This window comes from Patagioenas fasciata, chromosome 2 (genome assembly GCF_037038585.1).
Source record: "Patagioenas fasciata isolate bPatFas1 chromosome 2, bPatFas1.hap1, whole genome shotgun sequence".
Taxonomy (NCBI): domain Eukaryota; kingdom Metazoa; phylum Chordata; class Aves; order Columbiformes; family Columbidae; genus Patagioenas; species Patagioenas fasciata.
Window position 1 is genome coordinate 112,522,524 of NC_092521.1, and position 23,944 is coordinate 112,546,467.

At 47.5% G+C, this 23,944-nt stretch overlaps 1 protein-coding gene across 7 annotated transcripts in view; it reads right to left on the reverse strand.

Moving 5' to 3' along the window:
- GOLGA4 (golgin A4) overlaps window positions 1-22,620 on the reverse strand; it is a 162,200-nt gene extending 139,580 nt beyond the window's left edge. For 3 of the 7 annotated variants that reach the window (XM_071804741.1, XM_065833090.2, XM_065833089.2), the window contains exon 1: window positions 22,190-22,619. In XM_071804741.1, the coding sequence (XP_071660842.1) occupies window positions 22,190-22,276 (87 nt within the window). In that variant the 5' untranslated portion in view covers window positions 22,277-22,619. Of the gene's footprint in view, window positions 1-22,189 lie in introns of all 7 variants that reach the window. The other 4 variants (XM_071804743.1, XM_071804742.1, XM_065833092.2 and 1 more) reach the window with 2 other exon arrangements.
- Window positions 22,621-23,944: the final 1,324 nt, after the last annotated feature.

The following is a 23,944-nucleotide window of genomic DNA, read 5'->3' on the forward strand; positions in this document are numbered from 1 at the left end:
GGGAAACACATGGAGCAGGGAAGGAGGAAGAGGACAGCTTTTAAGACAGCCAGATCGCCCCCTCACATCCAAATCATCCAGACACAACCTCAAACCAAACAATGGCTCCTAAAACCAAAAAAACCATCCCCTAAAACACCCTCCACATCCAACCTGAAGCACCCTTGCCCAAATAACTTATGCAACCTAAACTCAACCCACCGCAAACAGCCTCAAGACACTTCAAAAGGGCCTAGTAAGATTAAACCACCCCAAAAACCAACTATCTAAACCCAAGGCCTAAAATAACCAACCTAACCCTTCCTAAAACATACAAACACACACAACCTGAACAACAGCAACAAAATGACCTAAAGCAAGCTACCAAAGGCTTGTAGCCGCTGGGCGTAGGTGCATGTCTAAACCACCCCAACTTCAATAACCAAGCTACCACATCCTAAATTACCTAAACTCCCTAAACCTAACCAAGCTACGGCAATCAAAAAACACCTACACCCATGCAAACAACAAACACCCTACCACCCATGCAAAGCCTCACCTGCTTGTGTCTGGAGACTTGGAAGTTGCACTACCCTGTCTTCTCCTCCTAAGGGACCCTGAGCTTCTTTGGAGGTTCTCAAGCACAGCGCAGCTACCATATACCCTTGACCTAGCAATGCTTCGCCTCTAGCGGGGAAGGTCGTCCTCTTTGAGCAAGGCAGGGAAACACATGGAGCAGGGAAGGAGGAAGAGGACAGCTTTTAAGACAGCACCTGTCCCAGCCAGATCGCCCCCTCACATCCAAATCATCCAGACACAACCTCAAACCAAACAATGGCTCCTAAAACTAAAAAACCATCCCCTAAAACACCCTCCACATCCAACCTGAAGCACCCTTGCCCAAATAACTTATGCAACCTAAACTCAACCCACCGCAAACAGCCTCAAGACACTTCAAGAGGGCCTAATAAGATTAAACCACCCCAAAAACCACCTATCTAAACCCAAGGCCTAAAATAACCAACCTAACCCTTCCTAAAACATACAAACACACACAACCTCAACAACAGCAACAAAAGGACCTAAAGCAAGCTACCAAATGCAACTACGCCCACCGGCTGCAAGTAAATCTAAACCACCCCAACTTCAACAACCAAGCTACCACATCCTAAATTACCTAAACTCCGTAAACCTCACCAAGCTACGGCAATCAAAAAACACCTACACCCATGCAAACAACAAACACCCCACCACCCATGCAAAGCCTCACCTGCTTGTGTCTGGAGACTTGGAAGTTGCACTACCCTGTCTTCTCCTCCTAAGGGACCCTGAGCTTCTTTGGAGGTTCTCAAGCACAGCGCAGCTACCGTATACCCTTGACCGAGCAATGGTTCGCCTCTAGCGGGGAAGGTCGTCCTCTTTGAGCAAGGCAGGGAAACACATGGAGCAGGGAAGGAGGAAGAGGACAGCTTTTAAGACAGCACCTGTCCCAGACAGATCACCCCCTCACATCCAAATCATCCAGACACAACCTCAAACCAAACAATGGCTCCTAAAACCAAAAAAACCATCCCCTAAAACACCCTCCACATCCAACCTGAAGCACCCTTGCCCAAATAACTTATGCAACCTAAACTCAACCCACCGCAAACAGCCTCAAGACACTTCAAAAGGGCCTAATAAGATTAAACCACCTATCTAAACCCAAGGCCTAAAATAACCAACCTAACCCTTCCTAAAACATACAAACACACACAACCTGAACAACAGCAACAAAATGATCTAAAGCAAGCTACCAAAGGCTTGTAGCCGCTGGGCATAGGTGCATGTCTAAACCACCCCAACTTCAACAACCAAGCTACCACATCCTAAATTACCTAAACTCCCTAAACCTAACCAAGCTACGGCAATCAAAAAAACACCTACACCCATGAAAACAACAAACACCCTACCACCCATGCAAAGCCTCACCTGCTTGTGTCTGGAGACTTGGAAGTTGCACTACCCTGTCTTCTCCTCCTAAGGGACCCTGAGCTTGTTTGGAGGTTCTCAAGCACAGCGCAGCTACCGTATACCCTTGACCGAGCAATGGTTCGCCTCTAGCGGGGAAGGTCGTCCTCTTTGAGCAAGGCAGGGAAACACATGGAGCAGGGAAGGAGGAAGAGGACAGCTTTTAAGACAGCACCTGTCCCAGCCAGATCGCCCCCTCACATCCAAATCATCCAGACACAACCTCAAACCAAACAATGGCTCCTAAAACCAAAAAAACCATCCCCTAAAACAGCCTCCACATCCAACCTGAAGCACCCTTGCCCAAATAACTTATGCAACCTAAACTCAACCCACCGCAAACAGCCTCAAGACACTTCAAAAGGGCCTAATAAGATTAAACCACCCCAAAAACCACCTATCTAAACCCAAGGCCTAAAATAACCAACCTAACCCTTCCTAAAACATACAAACACACACAACCTGAACAACAGCAACAAAATGATCTAAAGCAAGCTACCAAAGGCTTGTAGCCGCTGGGCGTAGGTGCATGTCTAAACCACCCCAACTTCAATAACCAAGCTACCACATCCTAAATTACCTAAACTCCCTAAACCTAACCAAGCTACGGCAATCAAAAAACACCTACACCCATGCAAACAACAAACACCCTACCACCCATGCAAAGCCTCACCTGCTTGTGTCTGGAGACTTGGAAGTTGCACTACCCTGTCTTCTCCTCCTAAGGGACCCTGAGCTTCTTTGGAGGTTCTCAAGCACAGCGCAGCTACCGTATACCCTTGACCTAGCAATGCTTCGCCTCTAGCGGGGAAGGTCGTCCTCTTTGAGCAAGGCAGGGAAACACATGGAGCAGGGAAGGAGGAAGAGGACAGCTTTTAAGACAGCACCTGTCCCAGCCAGATCGCCCCCTCACATCCAAATCATCCAGACACAACCTCAAACCAAACAATGGCTCCTAAAACCAAAAAAACCATCCCCTAAAACACCCTCCACATCCAACCTGAAGCACCCTTGCCCAAATAACTTATGCAACCTAAACTCAACCCACCGCAAACAGCCTCAAGACACTTCAAAAGGGCCTAATAAGATTAAACCACCCCAAAAACCACCTATCTAAACCCAAGGCCTAAAATAACCAACCTAAACAGCAACAAAATGACCTAAAGCAAGCTACCAAATGCAACTACGCCCACCGGCTGCAACTAAATCTAAACCACCCAACTTCAACAACCAAGCTACCACATCCTAAATTACCTAAACTCCCTAAACCTAACCAAGCTACGGCAATCAAAAAACACCTACACCCATGCAAACAACAAACACCCTACCACCCATGCAAAGCCTCACCTGCTTGTGTCTGGAGACTTGGAAGTTGCACTACCCTGTCTTCTCCTCCTAAGGGACCCTGAGCTTGTTTGGAGGTTCTCAAGCACAGCGCAGCTACCGTATACCCTTGACCTAGCAATGGTTCGCCTCTAGCAGGGAAGGTCGTCCTCTTTGAGCAAGGCAGGGAAACACATGGAGCAGGGAAGGAGGAAGAGGACAGCTTTTAAGACAGCACCTGTCCCAGCCAGATCGCCCCCTCACATCCAAATCATCCAGACACAACCTCAAACCAAACAATGGCTCCTAAAACCAAAAAAACCATCCCCTAAAACACCCTCCACATCCATCCTGAAGCACCCTTGCCCAAATAACTTATGCAACCTAAACTCAACCCACCGCAAACACCCTCAAGACACTTCAAAAGGGCCTAAGAAGATTAAACCACCCCAAAAACCACCTATCTAAACCCAAGGCCTAAAATAACCAACCTAACCCTTCCTAAAACATACAAACACACACAACCTGAACAACAGCAACAAAATGACCTAAAGCAAGCTACCAAATGCAACTACGCCCACCGGCTGCAAGTAAATCTAAACCACCCAACTTCAACAACCAAGCTACCACATCCTAAATTACCTAAACTCCCTAAACCTAACCAAGCTACGGCAATCAAAAAACACCTACACCCATGCAAACAACAAACACCCTACCACCCATGCAAAGCCTCACCTGCTTGTGTCTGGAGACTTGGAAGTTGCACTACCCTGTCTTCTCCTCCTAAGGGACCCTGAGCTTGTTTGGAGGTTCTCAAGCACAGCGCAGCTACCGTATACCCTTGACCTAGCAATGGTTCGCCTCTAGCAGGGAAGGTCGTCCTCTTTGAGCAAGGCAGGGAAACACATGGAGCAGGGAAGGAGGAAGAGGACAGCTTTTAAGACAGCACCTGTCCCAGCCAGATCGCCCCCTCACATCCAAATCATCCAGACACAACCTCAAAACAAACAATGGCTCCTAAAACCAAAAAAACCATCCCCTAAAACAGCCTCCACATCCAACCTGAAGCACCCTTGCCCAAATAACTTATGCAACCTAAACTCAACCCACCGCAAACAGCCTCAAGACACTTCAAAAGGGCCTAATAAGATTAAACCACCCCAAAAACCACCTATCTAAACCCAAGGCCTAAAATAACCAACCTAACCCTTCCTAAAACATACAAACACACACAACCTGAACAACAGCAACAAAATGATCTAAAGCAAGCTACCAAAGGCTTGTAGCCGCTGGGCGTAGGTGCATGTCTAAACCACCCCAACTTCAATAACCAAGCTACCACATCCTAAATTACCTAAACTCCCTAAACCTAACCAAGCTACGGCAATCAAAAAACACCTACACCCATGCAAACAACAAACACCCTACCACCCATGCAAAGCCTCACCTGCTTGTGTCTGGAGACTTGGAAGTTGCACTACCCTGTCTTCTCCTCCTAAGGGACCCTGAGCTTCTTTGGAGGTTCTCAAGCACAGCGCAGCTACCGTATACCCTTGACCTAGCAATGGTTCGCCTCTAGCGGGGAAGGTCGTCCTCTTTGAGCAAGGCAGGGAAACACATGGAGCAGGGAAGGAGGAAGAGGACAGCTTTTAAGACAGCACCTGTCCCAGCCAGATCGCCCCCTCACATCCAAATCATCCAGACACAACCTCAAAACAAACAATGGCTCCTAAAACCAAAAAAACCATCCCCTAAAACACCCTCCACATCCAACCTGAAGCACCCTTGCCCAAATAACTTATGCAACCTAAACTCAACCCACCGCAAACAGCCTCAAGACACTTCAAAAGGGCCTAATAAGATTAAACCACCCCAAAAACCACTTATCTAAACCCAAGGCCTAAAATAACCAACCTAAACAGCAACAAAATGACCTAAAGCAAGCTACCAAATGCAACTACGCCCACCGGCTGCAACTAAATCTAAACCACCCAACTTCAACAACCAAGCTACCACATCCTAAATTACCTAAACTCCCTAAACCTAACCAAGCTACGGCAATCAAAAAACACCTACACCCATGCAAACAACAAACACCCTACCACCCATGCAAAGCCTCACCTGCTTGTGTCTGGAGACTTGGAAGTTGCACTACCCTGTCTTCTCCTCCTAAGGGACCCTGAGCTTGTTTGGAGGTTCTCAAGCACAGCGCAGCTACCGTATACCCTTGACCTAGCAATGGTTCGCCTCTAGCAGGGAAGGTCGTCCTCTTTGAGCAAGGCAGGGAAACACATGGAGCAGGGAAGGAGGAAGAGGACAGCTTTTAAGACAGCACCTGTCCCAGCCAGATCGCCCCCTCACATCCAAATCATCCAGACACAACCTCAAACCAAACAATGGCTCCTAAAACCAAAAAAACCATCCCCTAAAACACCCTCCACATCCAACCTGAAGCACCCTTGCCCAAATAACTTATGCAACCTAAACTCAACCCACCGCAAACAGCCTCAAGACACTTCAAAAGGGCCTAATAAGATTAAACCACCCCAAAAACCACCTATCTAAACCCAAGGCCTAAAATAACCAACCTAACCCTTCCTAAAACATACAAACACACACAACCTGAACAACAGCAACAAAATGATCTAAAGCAAGCTACCAAAGGCTTGTAGCCGCTGGGCGTAGGTGCATGTCTAAACCACCCCAACTTCAATAACCAAGCTACCACATCCTAAATTACCTAAACTCCCTAAACCTAACCAAGCTACGGCAATCAAAAAACACCTACACCCATGCAAACAACAAACACCCTACCACCCATGCAAAGCCTCACCTGCTTGTGTCTGGAGACTTGGAAGTTGCACTACCCTGTCTTCTCCTCCTAAGGGACCCTGAGCTTCTTTGGAGGTTCTCAAGCACAGCGCAGCTACCGTATACCCTTGACCTAGCAATGCTTCGCCTCTAGCGGGGAAGGTCGTCCTCTTTGAGCAAGGCAGGGAAACACATGGAGCAGGGAAGGAGGAAGAGGACAGCTTTTAAGACAGCACCTGTCCCAGCCAGATCGCCCCCTCACATCCAAATCATCCAGACACAACCTCAAACCAAACAATGGCTCCTAAAACCAAAAAAACCATCCCCTAAAACACCCTCCACATCCAACCTGAAGCACCCTTGCCCAAATAACTTATGCAACCTAAACTCAACCCACCGCAAACAGCCTCAAGACACTTCAAAAGGGCCTAATAAGATTAAACCACCCCAAAAACCACTTATCTAAACCCAAGGCCTAAAATAACCAACCTAAACAGCAACAAAATGACCTAAAGCAAGCTACCAAATGCAACTACGCCCACCGGCTGCAACTAAATCTAAACCACCCAACTTCAACAACCAAGCTACCACATCCTAAATTACCTAAACTCCCTAAACCTAACCAAGCTACGGCAATCAAAAAACACCTACACCCATGCAAACAACAAACACCCTACCACCCATGCAAAGCCTCACCTGCTTGTGTCTGGAGACTTGGAAGTTGCACTACCCTGTCTTCTCCTCCTAAGGGACCCTGAGCTTGTTTGGAGGTTCTCAAGCACAGCGCAGCTACCGTATACCCTTGACCTAGCAATGGTTCGCCTCTAGCAGGGAAGGTCGTCCTCTTTGAGCAAGGCAGGGAAACACATGGAGCAGGGAAGGAGGAAGAGGACAGCTTTTAAGACAGCACCTGTCCCAGCCAGATCGCCCCCTCACATCCAAATCATCCAGACACAACCTCAAACCAAACAATGGCTCCTAAAACCAAAAAAACCATCCCCTAAAACACCCTCCACATCCAACCTGAAGCACCCTTGCCCAAATAACTTATGCAACCTAAACTCAACCCACCGCAAACACCCTCAAGACACTTCAAAAGGGCCTAATAAGATTAAACCACCCCAAAAACCACCTATCTAAACCCAAGGCCTAAAATAACCAACCTAACCCTTCCTAAAACATACAAACACACACAACCTGAACAACAGCAACAAAATGATCTAAAGCAAGCTACCAAATGCAACTACGCCCACCGGCTGCAAGTAAATCTAAACCACCCAACTTCAACAACCAAGCTACCACATCCTAAATTACCTAAACTCCCTAAACCTAACCAAGCTACGGCAATCAAAAAACACCTACACCCATGCAAACAACAAACACCCTACCACCCATGCAAAGCCTCACCTGCTTGTGTCTGGAGACTTGGAAGTTGCACTACCCTGTCTTCTCCTCCTAAGGGACCCTGAGCTTGTTTGGAGGTTCTCAAGCACAGCGCAGCTACCGTATACCCTTGACCTAGCAATGGTTCGCCTCTAGCAGGGAAGGTCGTCCTCTTTGAGCAAGGCAGGGAAACACATGGAGCAGGGAAGGAGGAAGAGGACAGCTTTTAAGACAGCACCTGTCCCAGCCAGATCGCCCCCTCACATCCAAATCATCCAGACACAACCTCAAACCAAACAATGGCTCCTAAAACCAAAAAAACCATCCCCTAAAACACCCTCCACATCCAACCTGAAGCACCCTTGCCCAAATAACTTATGCAACCTAAACTCAACCCACCGCAAACAGCCTCAAGACACTTCAAAAGGGCCTAATAAGATTAAACCACCCCAAAAACCACCTATCTAAACCCAAGGCCTAAAATAACCAACCTAACCCTTCCTAAAACATACAAACACACACAACCTGAACAACAGCAACAAAATGATCTAAAGCAAGCTACCAAAGGCTTGTAGCCGCTGGGCGTAGGTGCATGTCTAAACCACCCCAACTTCAATAACCAAGCTACCACATCCTAAATTACCTAAACTCCCTAAATCTAACCAAGCTACGGCAATCAAAAAACACCTACACCCATGCAAACAACAAACACCCTACCACCCATGCAAAGCCTCACCTGCTTGTGTCTGGAGACTTGGAAGTTGCACTACCCTGTCTTCTCCTCCTAAGGGACCCTGAGCTTGTTTGGAGGTTCTCAAGCACAGCGCAGCTACCGTATACCCTTGACCGAGCAATGGTTCGCCTCTAGCGGGGAAGGTCGTCCTCTTTGAGCAAGGCAGGGAAACACATGGAGCAGGGAAGGAGGAAGAGGACAGCTTTTAAGACAGCCAGATCGCCCCCTCACATCCAAATCATCCAGACACAACCTCAAAACAAACAATGGCTCCTAAAACCAAAAAAACCATCCCCTAAAACACCCTCCACATCCAACCTGAAGCACCCTTGCCCAAATAACTTATGCAACCTAAACTCAACCCACCGCAAACAGCCTCAAGACACTTCAAGAGGGCCTAATAAGATTAAACCACCCCAAAAACCACCTATCTAAACCCAAGGCCTAAAATAACCAACCTAACCCTTCCTAAAACATACAAACACACACAACCTGAACAACAGCAACAAAAGGACCTAAAGCAAGCTACAAAAGGCCTGTAGCCGCTGGGCGTAGGTGCATGTCTAAACCACCCCAACTTCAACAACCAAGCTACCACATCCCAAATTACCTAAACTCCCTAAACCTAACCAAGCTACGGCAATCAAAAAACACCTACACCCATGCAAACAACAAACACCCTACCACCCATGCAAAGCCTCACCTGCTTGTGTCTGGAGACTTGGAAGTTGCACTACCCTGTCTTCTCCTCCTAAGGGACCCTGAGCTTGTTTGGAGGTTCTCAAGCACAGCGCAGCTACCGTATACCCTTGACCGAGCAATGGTTCGCCTCTAGCGGGGAAGGTCGTCCTCTTTGAGCAAGGCAGGGAAACACATGGAGCAGGGAAGGAGGAAGAGGACAGCTTTTAAGACAGCACCTGTCCCAGCCAGATCGCCCCCTCACATCCAAATCATCCAGACACAACCTCAAACCAAACAATGGCTCCTAAAACCAAAAAAACCATCCCCTAAAACACCCTCCACATCCAACCTGAAGCACCCTTGCCCAAATAACTTATGCAACCTAAACTCAACCCACCGCAAACAGCCTCAAGACACTTCAAAAGGGCCTAATAAGATTAAACCACCCCAAAAACCACCTATCTAAACCCAAGGCCTAAAATAACCAACCTAACCCTTCCTAAAACATACAAACACACACAACCTGAACAACAGCAACAAAATGACCTAAAGCAAGCTACCAAATGCAACTACGCCCACCGGCTGCAAGTAAATCTAAACCACCCAACTTCAACAACCAAGCTACCACATCCTAAATTACCTAAACTCCCTAAACCTAACCAAGCTACGGCAATCAAAAAACACCTACACCCATGCAAACAACAAACACCCTACCACCCATGCAAAGCCTCACCTGCTTGTGTCTGGAGACTTGGAAGTTGCACTACCCTGTCTTCTCCTCCTAAGGGACCCTGAGCTTCTTTGGAGGTTCTCAAGCACAGCGCAGCTACCGTATACCCTTGACCGAGCAATGGTTCGCCTCTAGCGGGGAAGGTCGTCCTCTTTGAGCAAGGCAGGGAAACACATGGAGCAGGGAAGGAGGAAGAGGACAGCTTTTAAGACAGCCAGATCGCCCCCTCACATCCAAATCATCCAGACACAACCTCAAACCAAACAATGGCTCCTAAAACCAAAAAAACCATCCCCTAAAACACCCTCCACATCCAACCTGAAGCACCCTTGCCCAAATAACTTATGCAACCTAAACTCAACCCACCGCAAACAGCCTCAAGACACTTCAAGAGGGCCTAATAAGATTAAACCACCCCAAAAACCACCTGTCTAAACCCAAGGCCTAAAATAACCAACCTAACCCTTCCTAAAACATACAAACACACACAACCTGAAAAACAGCAACAAAAGGACCTAAAGCAAGCTACCAAAGGCCTGTAGCCGCTGGGCGTAGGTGCATGTCTAAACCACCCCAACTTCAACAACCAAGCTACCACATCCCAAATTACCTAAACTCCCTAAACCTAACCAAGCTACGGCAATCAAAAAACACCTACACCCATGCAAACAACAAACACCCTACCACCCATGCAAAGCCTCACCTGCTTGTGTCTGGAGACTTGGAAGTTGCACTACCCTGTCTTCTCCTCCTAAGGGACCCTTAAGCTTCTTTGGAGGTTCTCAAGCACAGCGCAGCTACCGTATACCCTTGACCGAGCAATGGTTCGCCTCTAGCGGGGAAGGTCGTCCTCTTTGAGCAAGGCAGGGAAACACATGGAGCAGGGAAGGAGGAAGAGGACAGCTTTTAAGACAGCACCTGTCCCAGCCAGATCGCCCCCTCACATCCAAATCATCCAGACACAACCTCAAACCAAACAATGGCTCCTAAAACCAAAAAAACCATCCCCTAAAACACCCCCCACATCCAACCTGAAGCACCCTTGCCCAAATAACTTATGCAACCTAAACTCAATCCACCGCAAACAGCCTCAAGACACTTCAAAAGGGCCTAATAAGATTAAACCACCCCAAAAACCACCTATCTAAACCCAAGGCCTAAATTAACCAACCTAACCCTTCCTAAAACATACAAACACACACAACCTGAACAACAGCAACAAAATGACCTAAAGCAAGCTACCAAATGCAACTACGCCCACCGGCTGCAACTAAATCTAAACCACCCAACTTCAACAACCAAGCTACCACATCCTAAATTACCTAAACTCCCTAAACCTAACCAAGCTACGGCAATCAAAAAACACCTACACCCATGCAAACAACAAACACCCTACCACCCATGCAAAGCCTCACCTGCTTGTGTCTGGAGACTTGGAAGTTGCACTACCCTGTCTTCTCCTACTAAGGGACCCTGAGCTTCTTTGGAGGTTCTCAAGCACACCGCAGCTACCGTATACCCTTGACCTAGCAATGCTTCGCCTCTAGCGGGGAAGGTCGTCCTCTTTGAGCAAGGCAGGGAAACACATGGAGCAGGGAAGGAGGAAGAGGACAGCTTTTAAGACAGCACCTGTCCCAGCCAGATGGCCCCCTCACATCCAAATCATCCAGACACAACCTCAAACCAAACAATGGCTCCTAAAACCAAAAAAACCATCCCCTAAAACACCCTCCACATCCAACCTGAAGCACCCTTGCCCAAATAACTTATGCAACCTAAACTCAACCCACCGCAAACAGCCTCAAGACACTTCAAAAGGGCCTAATAAGATTAAACCACCCCAAAAACCACCTATCTAAACCCAAGCCCTAAAATAACCAACCTAACCCTTCCTAAAACATACAAACACACACAACCTGAACAACAGCAACAAAATGATCTAAAGCAAGCTACCAAAGGCTTGTAGCCGCTGGGCGTAGGTGCATGTCTAAACCACCCCAACTTCAATAACCAAGCTACCACATCCTAAATTACCTAAACTCCCTAAACCTAACCAAGCTACGGCAATCAAAAAAACACCTACACCCATGCAAACAACAAACACCCTACCACCCATGCAAAGCCTCACCTGCTTGTGTCTGGAGACTTGGAAGTTGCACTACCCTGTCTTCTCCTCCTAAGGGACCCTGAGCTTCTTTGGAGGTTCTCAAGCACAGCGCAGCTACCGTATACCCTTGACCGAGCAATGGTTCGCCTCTAGCGGGGAAGGTCGTCCTCTTTGAGCAAGGCAGGGAAACACATGGAGCAGAGAAGGAGGAAGAGGACAGCTTTTAAGACAGCCAGATCGCCCCCTCACATCCAAATCATCCAGACACAACCTCAAACCAAACAATGGCTCCTAAAACCAAAAAAACCATCCCCTAAAACACCCTCCACATCCAACCTGAAGCACCCTTGCCCAAATAACTTATGCAACCTAAACTCAACCCACCGCAAACAGCCTCAAGACACTTCAAAAGGGCCTAATAAGATTAAACCACCCCAAAAACCACCTATCTAAACCCAAGGCCTAAAATAACCAACCTAACCCTTCCTAAAACATACAAACACACACAACCTGAACAACAGCAACAAAATGATCTAAAGCAAGCTACCAAAGGCTTGTAGCCGCTGGGCGTAGGTGCATGTCTAAACCACCCCAACTTCAACAACCAAGCTACCACATCCTAAATTACCTAAACTCCCTAAACCTAACCAAGCTACGGCAATCAAAAAACACCTACACCCATGCAAACAACAAACACCCTACCACCCATGCAAAGCCTCACCTGCTTGTGTCTGGAGACTTGGAAGTTGCACTACCCTGTCTTCTCCTTCTAAGGGACCCTGAGCTTGTTTGGAGGTTCTCAAGCACGGCGCAGCTACCGTATACCCTTGACCTAGCAATGCTTCGCCTCTAGCGGGGAAGGTCGTCCTCTTTGAGCAAGGCAGGGAAACACATGGAGCAGGGAAGGAGGAAGAGGACAGCTTTTAAGACAGCCAGATCGCCCCCTCACATCCAAATCATCCAGACACAACCTCAAAACAAACAATGGCTCCTAAAACCAAAAAAACCATCCCCTAAAACACCCTCCACATCCAACCTGAAGCACCCTTGCCCAAATAACTTATGCAACCTAAACTCAACCCACCGCAAACAGCCTCAAGACACTTCAAGAGGGACTAATAAGATTAAACCACCCCAAAAACCACCTATCTAAACCCAAGGCCTAAAATAACCAACCTAACCCTTCCTAAAACATACAAACACACACAACCTGAACAACAGCAACAAAAGGACCTAAAGCAAGCTACCAAATGCAACTACGCCCACCGGCTGCAAGTAAATCTAAACCACCCCAACTTCAACAACCAAGCTACCACATCCTAAATTACCTAAACTCCCTAAACCTCACCAAGCTACGGCAATCAAAAAACACCTACACCCATGCAAACAACAAACACCCTACCACCCATGCAAAGCCTCACCTGCTTGTGTCTGGAGACTTGGAAGTTGCACTACCCTGTCTTCTCCTCCTAAGGGACCCTGAGCTTCTTTGGAGGTTCTCAAGCACAGCGCAGCTACCGTATACCCTTGACCGAGCCATGGTTCGCCTCTAGCGGGGAAGGTCGTCCTCTTTGAGCAAGGCAGGGAAACACATGGAGCAGGGAAGGAGGAAGAGGACAGCTTTTAAGACAGCACCTGTCCCAGCCAGATCGCCCCCTCACATCCAAATCATCCAGACACAACCTCAAAACAAACAATGGCTCCTAAAACCAAAAAAACCATCCCCTAAAACACCCTCCACATCCAACCTGAAGCACCCTTGCCCAAATAACTTATGCAACCTAAACTCAACCCACCGCAAACAGCCTCAAGACACTTCAAAAGGGCCTAATAAGATTAAACCACCCCAAAAACCACCTATCTAAACCCAAGGCCTAAAATAACCAACCTAACCCTTCCTAAAACATACAAACACACACAACCTGAACAACAGCAACAAAATGATCTAAAGCAAGCTACCAAAGGCTTGTAGCCGCTGGGCGTAGGTGCATGTCTAAACCACCCCAACTTCAATAACCAAGCTACCACATCCTAAATTACCTAAACTCCCTAAACCTAACCAAGCTACGGCAATCAAAAAATACCTACACCCATGCAAACAACAAACACCCTACCACCCATGCAAAGCCTCACCTGCTTGTGTCTGGAGACTTGGAAGTTGCACTACCCTGTCTTCTCCTCCTAAGGGACCCTGAGCTTCTTTGGAGGTTCTCAAGCACAGCGCAGCTACCGTATACCCTTGACCTAGCAATGCTTCGCCTCTAGCGGGGAAGGTCGTCCTCTTTGAGCAAGGCAGGGAAACACATGGAGCAGGGAAGGAGGAAGAGGACAGCTTTTAAGACAGCACCTGTCCCAGCCAGATCGCCCCCTCACATCCAAATCATCCAGACACAACCTCAAACCAAACAATGGCTCCTAAAACCAAAAAACCATCCCCTAAAACACCCTCCACATCCAACCTGAAGCACCCTTGCCCAAATAACTTATGCAACCTAAACTCAACCCACCGCAAACAGCCTCAAGACACTTCAAGAGGGCCTAATAAGATTAAACCACCCCAAAAACCACCTATCTAAACCCAAGGCCTAAAATAACCAACCTAACCCTTCCTAAAACATACAAACACACACAACCTGAACAACAGCAACAAAATGACCTAAAGCAAGCTACCAAATGCAACTACGCCCACCGGCTGCAAGTAAATCTAAACCACCCAACTTCAACAACCAAGCTACCACATCCTAAATTACCTAAACTCCCTAAACCTAACCAAGCTACGGCAATCAAAAAAACACCTACACCCATGCAAACAACAAACACCCTACCACCCATGCAAAGCCTCACCTCCTTGTGTCTGGAGACTTGGAAGTTGCACTACCCTGTCTTCTCCTCCTAAGGGACCCTGAGCTTCTTTGGAGGTTCTCAAGCACAGCGCAGCTACCGTATACCCTTGACCGAGCAATGGTTCGCCTCTAGCGGGGAAGGTCGTCCTCTTTGAGCAAGGCAGGGAAACACATGGAGCAGGGAAGGAGGAAGAGGACAGCTTTTAAGACAGCCAGATCGCCCCCTCACATCCAAATCATCCAGACACAACCTCAAACCAAACAATGGCTCCTAAAACCAAAAAAACCATCCCCTAAAACACTCTCCACATCCAACCTGAAGCACCCTTGCCCAAATAACTTATGCAACCTAAACTCAACCCACCGCAAACAGCCTCAAGACACTTCAAAAGGGCCTAATAAGATTAAACCACCCCAAAAACCACCTATCTAAACCCAAGGCCTAAAATAACCAACCTAACCCTTCCTAAAACATACAAACACACACAACCTGAACAACAGCAACAAAATGATCTAAAGCAAGCTACCAAAGGCTTGTAGCCGCTGGGCGTAGGTTCATGTCTAAACCACCCCAACTTCAACAACCAAGCTACCACATCCTAAATTACCTAAACTCCCTAAACCTAACCAAGCTACGGCAATCAAAAAACACCTACGCCCATGCAAACAACAAACACCCTACCACCCATGCAAAGCCTCACCTGCTTGTGTCTGGAGACTTGGAAGTTGCACTACCCTGTCTTCTCCTTCTAAGGGACCCTGAGCTTGTTTGGAGGTTCTCAAGCACAGCGCAGCTACCGTATACCCTTGACCTAGCAATGCTTCGCCTCTAGCGGGGAAGGTCGTCCTCTTTGAGCAAGGCAGGGAAACACATGGAGCAGGGAAGGAGGAAGAGGACAGCTTTTAAGACAGCCAGATCGCCCCCTCACATCCAAATCATCCAGACACAACCTCAAACCAAACAATGGCTCCTAAAACCAAAAAAACCATCCCCTAAAACACCCTCCACATTCCAACCTGAAGCACCCTTGCCCAAATAACTTATGCAACCTAAACTCAACCCACCGCAAACAGCCTCAAGACACTTCAAGAGGGCCTAATAAGATTAAACCACCCCAAAAACCACCTATCTAAACCCAAGGCCTAAAATAACCAACCTAACCCTTCCTAAAACATACAAACACACACAACCTGAACAACAGCAACAAAAGGACCTAAAGCAAGCTACCAAATGCAACTACGCCCACCAGCTGCAAGTAAATCTAAACCACCCCAACTTCAACAACCAAGCTACCACATCCTAAATTACCTAAACTCCCTAAACCTAACCAAGCTACGGCAATCAAAAAACACCTACACCCATGCAAACAACAAACACCCTACCACCCATGCAAAGCCTCACCTGCTTGTGTCTGGAGACTTGGAAGTTGCACTACCCTGTCTTCTCCTCCTAAGGGACCCTGAGCTTCTTTGGAGGTTCTCAAGCACAGCGCAGCTACCGTATACCCTTGACCTAGCAATGCTTCGCCTCTAGCGGGGAAGGTCGTCCTCTTTGAGCAAGGCAGGGAAACACATGGAGCAGGGAAGGAGGAAGAGGACAGCTTTTAAGACAGCACCTGTCCCAGCCAGATCACCCCCTCACATCCAAATCATCCAGACACAACCTCAAACCAAACAATGGCTCCTAAAACCAAAAAAACCATCCCCTAAAACACCCTCCACATCCAACCTGAAGCACCCTTGCCCAAATAACTTATGCAACCTAAACTCAACCCACCGCAAACAGCCTCAAGACACTTCAAAAGGGCCTAATAAGATTAAACCACCTATCTAAACCCAAGGCCTAAAATAACCAACCTAACCCTTCCTAAAACATACAAACACACACAACCTGAACAACAGCAACAAAATGACCTAAAGCAAGCTACCAAAGGCCTGTAGCCGCTAAGCGTAGGTGCATGTCTAAACCACCCCAACTTCAACAACCAAGCTACCACATCCCAAATTACCTAAACTCCCTAAACCTAACCAAGCTACGGCAATCAAAAAACACCTACACCCATGCAAACAACAAACACCCTACCACCCATGCAAAGCCTCACCTGCTTGTGTCTGGAGACTTGGAAGTTGCACTACCCTGTCTTCTCCTCCTAAGGGACCCTGAGCTTCTTTGGAGGTTCTCAAGCACAGCGCAGCTACCGTATACCCTTGACCTAGCAATGCTTCGCCTCTAGCGGGGAAGGTCGTCCTCTTTGAGCAAGGCAGGGAAACACATGGAGCAGGGAAGGAGGAAGAGGACAGCTTTTAAGACAGCACCTGTCCCAGCCAGATCGCCCCCTCACATCCAAATCATCCAGACACAACCTCAAACCAAACAATGGCTCCTAAAACCAAAAAAAACATCCCCTAAAACACCCTCCACATCCAACCTGAAGCACCCTTGCCCAAATAACTTATGCAACCTAAACTAAACCCACCGCAAACAGCCTCAAGAAACTTAAAAAGTGCCTAATAAGATTAAACCACCCCAAAAACCACCTATCTAAACCCAAGGCCTAAAATAACCAACCTAACCCTTCCTAAAACATACAAACACACACAACCTGAACAACAGCAACAAAATGATCTAAAGCAAGCTACCAAAGGCTTGTAGCCGCTGAGCATAGGTGCATGTCTAAACCACCCCAACTTCAACAACCAAGCTACCACATCCTAAATTACCTAAACTCCCTAAACCTAACCAAGCTACGGCAATCAAAAAAACACCTACACCCATGCAAACAACAAACACCCTACCACCCATGCAAAGCCTCACCTGCTTGTGTCTGGAGACTTGGAAGTTGCACTACCCTGTCTTCTCCTCCTAAGGGACCCTGAGCTTGTTTGGAGGTTCTCAAGCACAGCGCAGCTACCGTATACCCTTGACCGAGCCATGGTTCGCCTCTAGCGGGGAAGGTCGTCCTCTTTGAGCAAGGCAGGGAAACACATGCAGCAGGGAAGGAGGAAGAGGACAGCTTTTAAGACAGCACCTGTCCCAGCCAGATCACCCCCCCACATCCAAATCATCCAGACACAACCTCAAACCAAACAATGGCTCCTAAAACCAAAAAAACCATCCCCTAAAACACCCTCCACATCCAACCTGAAGCACCCTTGCCCAAATAACTTATGCAACCTAAACTCAACCCACCGCAAACAGCCTCAAGACACTTCAAAAGGGCCTAATAAGATTAAACCACCTACCTAAACCCAAGGCGTAAAATAACCAACCTAACCCTTCCTAAAACATACAAACACACACAACCTGAACAACAGCAACAAAATGACCTAAAGCAAGCTACCAAAGGCTTGTAGCCGCTGGGCGTAGGTGCATGTCTAAACCACCCCAACTTCAACAACCAAGCTACCACATCCTAAATTACCTAAACTCCCTAAACCTAACCAAGCTACGGCAATCAAAAAACACCTACACCCATGCAAACAACAAACACCCTACCACCCATGCAAAGCCTCACCTGCTTGTGTCTGGAGACTTGGAAGTTGCACTACCCTGTCTTCTCCTCCTAAGGGACCCTGAGCTTGTTTGGAGGTTCTCAAGCACAGCGCAGCTACCGTATACCCTTGACCTAGCAATGCTTCGCCTCTAGCGGGGAAGGTCGTCCTCTTTGAGCAAGGCAGGGAAACACAGGGAATGGGGAAAGGGGATATGTGCCTAGCCAGCCAGATCAGCCCAATCAATCCTGTCGTAGTGGTTGTCATAGTGAGATTGCTGTTCTCATCCAAATCATCTAGTCACAATCTGAAACCAACCGAAGACATGCTAAAACAGCCTTGATAAGTGACTTGGAATACATAAGCCAAACTATCTACAAGTTACCACCCAAATCTACGAGGCAACCTACAGCCATCAACATACCTATAGACAATATCAAAAAGAAAATAATAATAAATAAAATAAACAATATCCTTCTTCTACTTCCATCCTTTTTGTTATGTGTCCTTGAAATTGTTTTTAGAGGTAAGAACCCTCTGGCATGTCAGTCATATAAGAGTCTCACCAGTATTCGACTCCAGGTGAGCAGAGGCAACCGTTCACTTAGAAAGGACCTGCTAACATTATCTAGTCCAATTGGCTGACAAAACATTAAAGCAGTGTAGTAAGGACACTGTCCAAATGTCTCTTCATCACTGACAGGTGTGGGACCTCAACCAGGTGTCCAGGAAGCCTATTCCAGGGTTTGACCACCCTCTTGGTAAAAAATAAATACTTCCTTATGAAAAGTTTGAACCTCCCTGATGGACACAGCTTTTTTTGAGCCATTCCCACGCATCCTGGCACTGGGTACCAGGAAGAAGACCTCAGTGCCTCCCTCTCCATTTCCTCTCCTCAGAAAGTTGGAGAGTACAATGAGGTCACCCCTTAGCCTCCTTCTCTCCAAGGCAGACAGACTCAAGAGTTCTCAGCCTCTCCCCAGAGCACGTCTTCCAGTCCCTTCTCCAGCTTTGCTGCCCTCCTTGGGATGCATTCAAGTATGTTAACATCCTTCTTAAATGGTGGTGCCCAGAACTGCTTGCAGTACTTAAGGTGAGGCTGCACCAGTACTCAATTCAGAAGGACAATCACCTGTTTTGATCAGCTGGTTATGATGTATTTGATGCCCCCAGGATGGAGTTTGCCCTCTTGGCTGCCAGGGCACTCTCTGCTGACTCCTCTTGAGCCTCCTGGCAATCAGCACCCCCAGACCCCTTTCTGCAGGGCTGCTCTCCAGCCACTCCTCTCCTCATTTAGACTTCTGTTCAGCGTCACTCCATCCCAGGTGCAGAATTCCACTTTTTTTCTTGTTCAGTTTCATGCCACAAATGGAAAGTCACTGTTCCTGCAGTCGTTGTCTTGCAATTCCCCTATCAGTGTTAAAGACTGAGACAAAAACCACAATGAATGTGTCTGCTTTTTCTTCATCCCTATTTGTCAGGTGACTATCTTCAACAAGTATCAGCCCAAGAGATAACTGGAACTGCAATAGCATTTTTTTCCTCCCTGTCAGCAGTTAGAGTCTGATGTGTTCTTCAGCCTGTGAGGGGCAGAGTGCAGGTATTGTCAACCTGATGGACAACATCAGTTAGCTAACTATACATATGAAAGCGGGAGGCCTCCTCAGAAAACGTGTTGCACTTGAGAAATTTTACCTCCAGATTTTATCAGTCTTATCGGTAAATTTAGGCTCGGACACTATAAACCAGAGTACAAACAACAAGTTTTAGGTCTCAAAGCAGAAGTTATGAATCGAGCAGAAAGGATATGATAAGTTAAGTCTCCCTACAACAGGGGAAAAAAAAACAAATGTAAACAAACAAACAAAACCCACAAACAAAACCCACAAATGAAAATAAACAAACAAAAAACCACACACACAAAAACCAGAAAACTACAAAAAAACAGGGAAAGAAAACAGTAAAAAGGAATAGAAACAAAAGCCTCACAAAACCAAGAAATGTTATGTGTTTGGAAAATTTGGTTCAAAAATGTTTTAATATGAGCAGCTGATAATCTATATGATGACAGAATACCCAAGAAGTGGAATGTATTTTAGGGATATGAATTACTAAAATCGAGGTAAAAAAAAGTATATTCCACACTCTCTGCAAGACTCCAGTACATTTTACAGGCCTCAAAACCTTCTCACTCCTTCCTCATTTACAGATTCTGTTTTCAAATGAGATGTGAGAAATGAGCACACTAGCCTATTTTCCTTTTAAGATCAAATTTACCTCCAACTTCCCTCTAGTGTTACATGGGAGCAATGGGAATAAGCAATACTGTAAGACAACTATTTTACACAAAACTAAAATTCTGTTCTCATTTTCTGCTTCTGCCTTCCCATTCATGTCAGCCGTCGAGTTACATGATCTACGCTGTCCACACTATAGCTGACTAGGTGAAAGTATCATTTATCATAAGCTCTTGTATTAGGTTTCACAAAATTTGTCAATGTTAATTTTAACAGTCTAATAAAGAGTGCAACATATTATGCTGCTGCGTGCACACATGCATTCAGGGCCAAATTTATTCACTAGGCTGATTTTCAGCAAGTACCGACTCTTTAACAGATGCACCAAGTTTTCTGAGCTAAGTGGGTTACAATACTGTGTGCAAAGTACCATAATTTAGCTGCTGCTTATTGAAAATAGCAGCTCAGTCTCTTTATACTGTACTCAAAGTTTACCACATGTGCCAATTCAGGACAGCACTCTAAACGGCCACTGACAAAAATATACTTTACTAATTAGAGAAGACCCAGAGCTAATATCTATGAAAGGGCTTAAAATAACAACAATCTACATAAAGCTTTACAGTAGATCCATTTCCAAAAATACTGCCCCTATTTGACAAACGAGAGTTTTAAAAAGTACTACATAGCTGAATATCAGTAGTGTTGAAACCATGGTCTAATACTGAGATTATGCAGTGTCAGATCTCCCAGTGGTTCAAATTACATTCAGATCAAGCCCAGGCAACTGATCGCCTATTTGCGAAATTATCCAAGTTATCTTCCGACAGGTTAACATTCACATGATACAGAGTTTATACCTGTTTTATTCTTTTAGATTCCAAGATGAAAGGATACTTAATGCAGCAAAAAGTCAAACAGACATAAGTAGACATTATCTTTTTCAGCACAGGTTGTCAATACAACGTTAAATTGTCAAAGTCTTTCTATGTAAATCTGAACTGATAGAGTTTATTCTGCTTTGACACACACATGAAATCATCACAACATGGTTCTGGCCACTGTCACTTTCAGACATATTCCATACCCATGTAATATCTAATGTGTGTTATTATAATCTAAACCCAGTAGTTTCTGGAATTCAATGTTAATTATAATTTTGGAAAAGTTAAAATAAGATAAAATTATACAATTCAATTATGACAAAAAATATGCCTTGCTTTCAGCTTTACACTATATTCTCAATTTTTCCACAGTTAAAAAAAGCAAGAATTAGGCTAAGGTAAGCAGAGTAGCCCCCTAAACAATGGAAATAGAAGGGACTTGAAGGAATTAAAGGAACAAATATCAAGATGAAAGAAAAAGGTAACTAGCGATCTCAGTGCTGGGTTGTTAGCCAGTGTACGTGAAAGTGTCACTCCTTTAAACGCCAGAGAAGAAAGTCACTTCTGTTTCATTCTGTTCGATATTCAAGCAAGCGATGGTTTTGACATTCCCCAGAAAGACAGCCTTTGTAGAGCGACCAAAGAACGGTCTCAGCAGCCTCCGGAGAGGCTCCCAGGACAGGAGGCGGCTCGGTAACAGCAAAGTTGGCCTTGGAAGTCGCAGCGCAGCCCATCGCAGAGCTGTCGGCCGGACAGCACACACAGGACAGCAGGGCCTGCGCTACGCCACCGTCCCGCGGCCAGGGCGGCGGGACCGGCCCGACCCGACCCGCTGCCAGCGCCACACCGAGGCCTTCCCAGACACGCCTCCTCTCCGGGCGAGAGGCCACCGGCGCCCGGCCGGACACCACCAGCCGCCCAGGGTTCCTTCCCGGCCACCCCAGCGACCCGACGGACACCCCAAGGCCCGCGGTACCTGCGGCGTGAGGGGGGCGCCGCGTCCCCCTGCCCCGCGCGGCGGCGCCTGCTCCTCGCTGATCTTCTGTTTCAGCTTCTTGAACATGGTGGCGGGAGGGAGGAGGGGAGCGGGGTCGGGGTCCGGCTCCCCGGCTCGTTAGGCGAGTGGCGCCGGGGGTGCGACCGAGCCTCGCTCGCCCCGGCCCCGCGGAGCCGCTACTGCCGCCGCCTCTCCTTCCCCAGCCCCCCCGCCGCGGAGCAGGTGAACGCCGCGACTACCGCGCCTGCGCAGCCAACGTGGAGCTGAGCGCTCAGGATTGTACGGGGCGCGGCGAGGCACAAACTTCCCAACGGAATGCCCGGTGCCATTCCTCCCCCTCCCGGAGGGCGGGCGCCGGTGTCGTGGCCGCCCGGCCGGGACTGGGAGCCGGGCCGGCGGCGGGGTGGTGCCGCCTCGCCTCTCTCCGCGGGGCGGGAGGCGGCGCCGTGTCGGGAATGGCGCGGGCAGAGGGGCGGCGCTGCCCGCCCGCCGTGGAATCACCACCGTTCTGTCGGGAGGCGGGGAAAGCGGAGCCACAGCTTTGCTGCGCTTTCCCCGCGCTGTGAGAGGGGCCGGGGGCGCCGCCGCTGTAACTGTGCGGTCTGTCACCTTAATACTCGCCTGCAGAGGGGCGCTCCGCTCCGGGGCGACGAGTCACCCAGGCCCCCGCACCACACAAAGCGGCGAAGGGAGAAGGTGCGTCCCGACCCCCGCCTTCCCTGCGCCGCCCTGAGCAGCGAGCGAGCGGCTTTCTACGGGGAAGGGGGATGATTCTGCTTGTTCTGTAGTTTGCTTCCACAGCGAGCGCTCTCTGGACGGCTCGGTCCGTGATTACGAATAAATCCTTTTCAACTGAAGGGCGCACGGCAAATCAGTGCAAAGACTCGATTTGCCAGAAGGCCAGTTAATACGGGGTTTGTGAGCCCCTCGTGACACAGACCCGTGTCTTGGTCAGTGAGTCTCACGCACAAGTTTTCCCAAACCGAGCAATGGGACGCGTTGTTATCACGAGGTAATTACAAGGTGCTCGACTCGTGGGCTCGTGAAAGCTTCTGACTAAACATGCTCAAAAGTTGCTTTTGAAAACCGAAAACCTACCTGCTGATCGGCAAATTCCATTGTTCTCGTTTAGTCCACCCTGAAACCTTTGGAGTAGTCTTCTGTTTGTTAACCTGTCTATATTGTTTACAAATAGAGTACTATTAAAAGTGGAAAGGCAGCCTTTGCTACTGTTGTTACTATTCTGCCTTTGAAGCTGTGGGGAAATGTTCTCGGCTGCTGTAGGTTACAACCTATAGCTTTAGAGCCCTTGCTGGATGAGATTTGTGTGTGTGCGTTCAGTCCTGTGAGCGTGGATGCAGAGCTGTCAGCAGTAGCCGGCATTCACTCTCCAACAATGGGACTATTTCGAAACTTGCTGTGTTGACAGTGATGCTGTATGAAGGCTAGAAATAAGTTATGCTATTTGAAAGAAATGCTGAGCTATGCGGTCTTCTGTGTAGCACCATACTAAGGCGGCTGTATGCAGTAATCACAATCATCCAGGAAAGTTTTCACTGAAATACACTCCTGTCATCTTTAAGTAATTTGAGGAAAAAAAGTCAATATGAAATGGATCATTTGCTGTACACTGACAAAAAATATTAACCAAGATACATCTACAGCAAACATAAACTGCTTTAAGTTTTTTCTAATTTTTTGCTACATGTTAAAAGAAAAAAAAGAAGTGGGTAA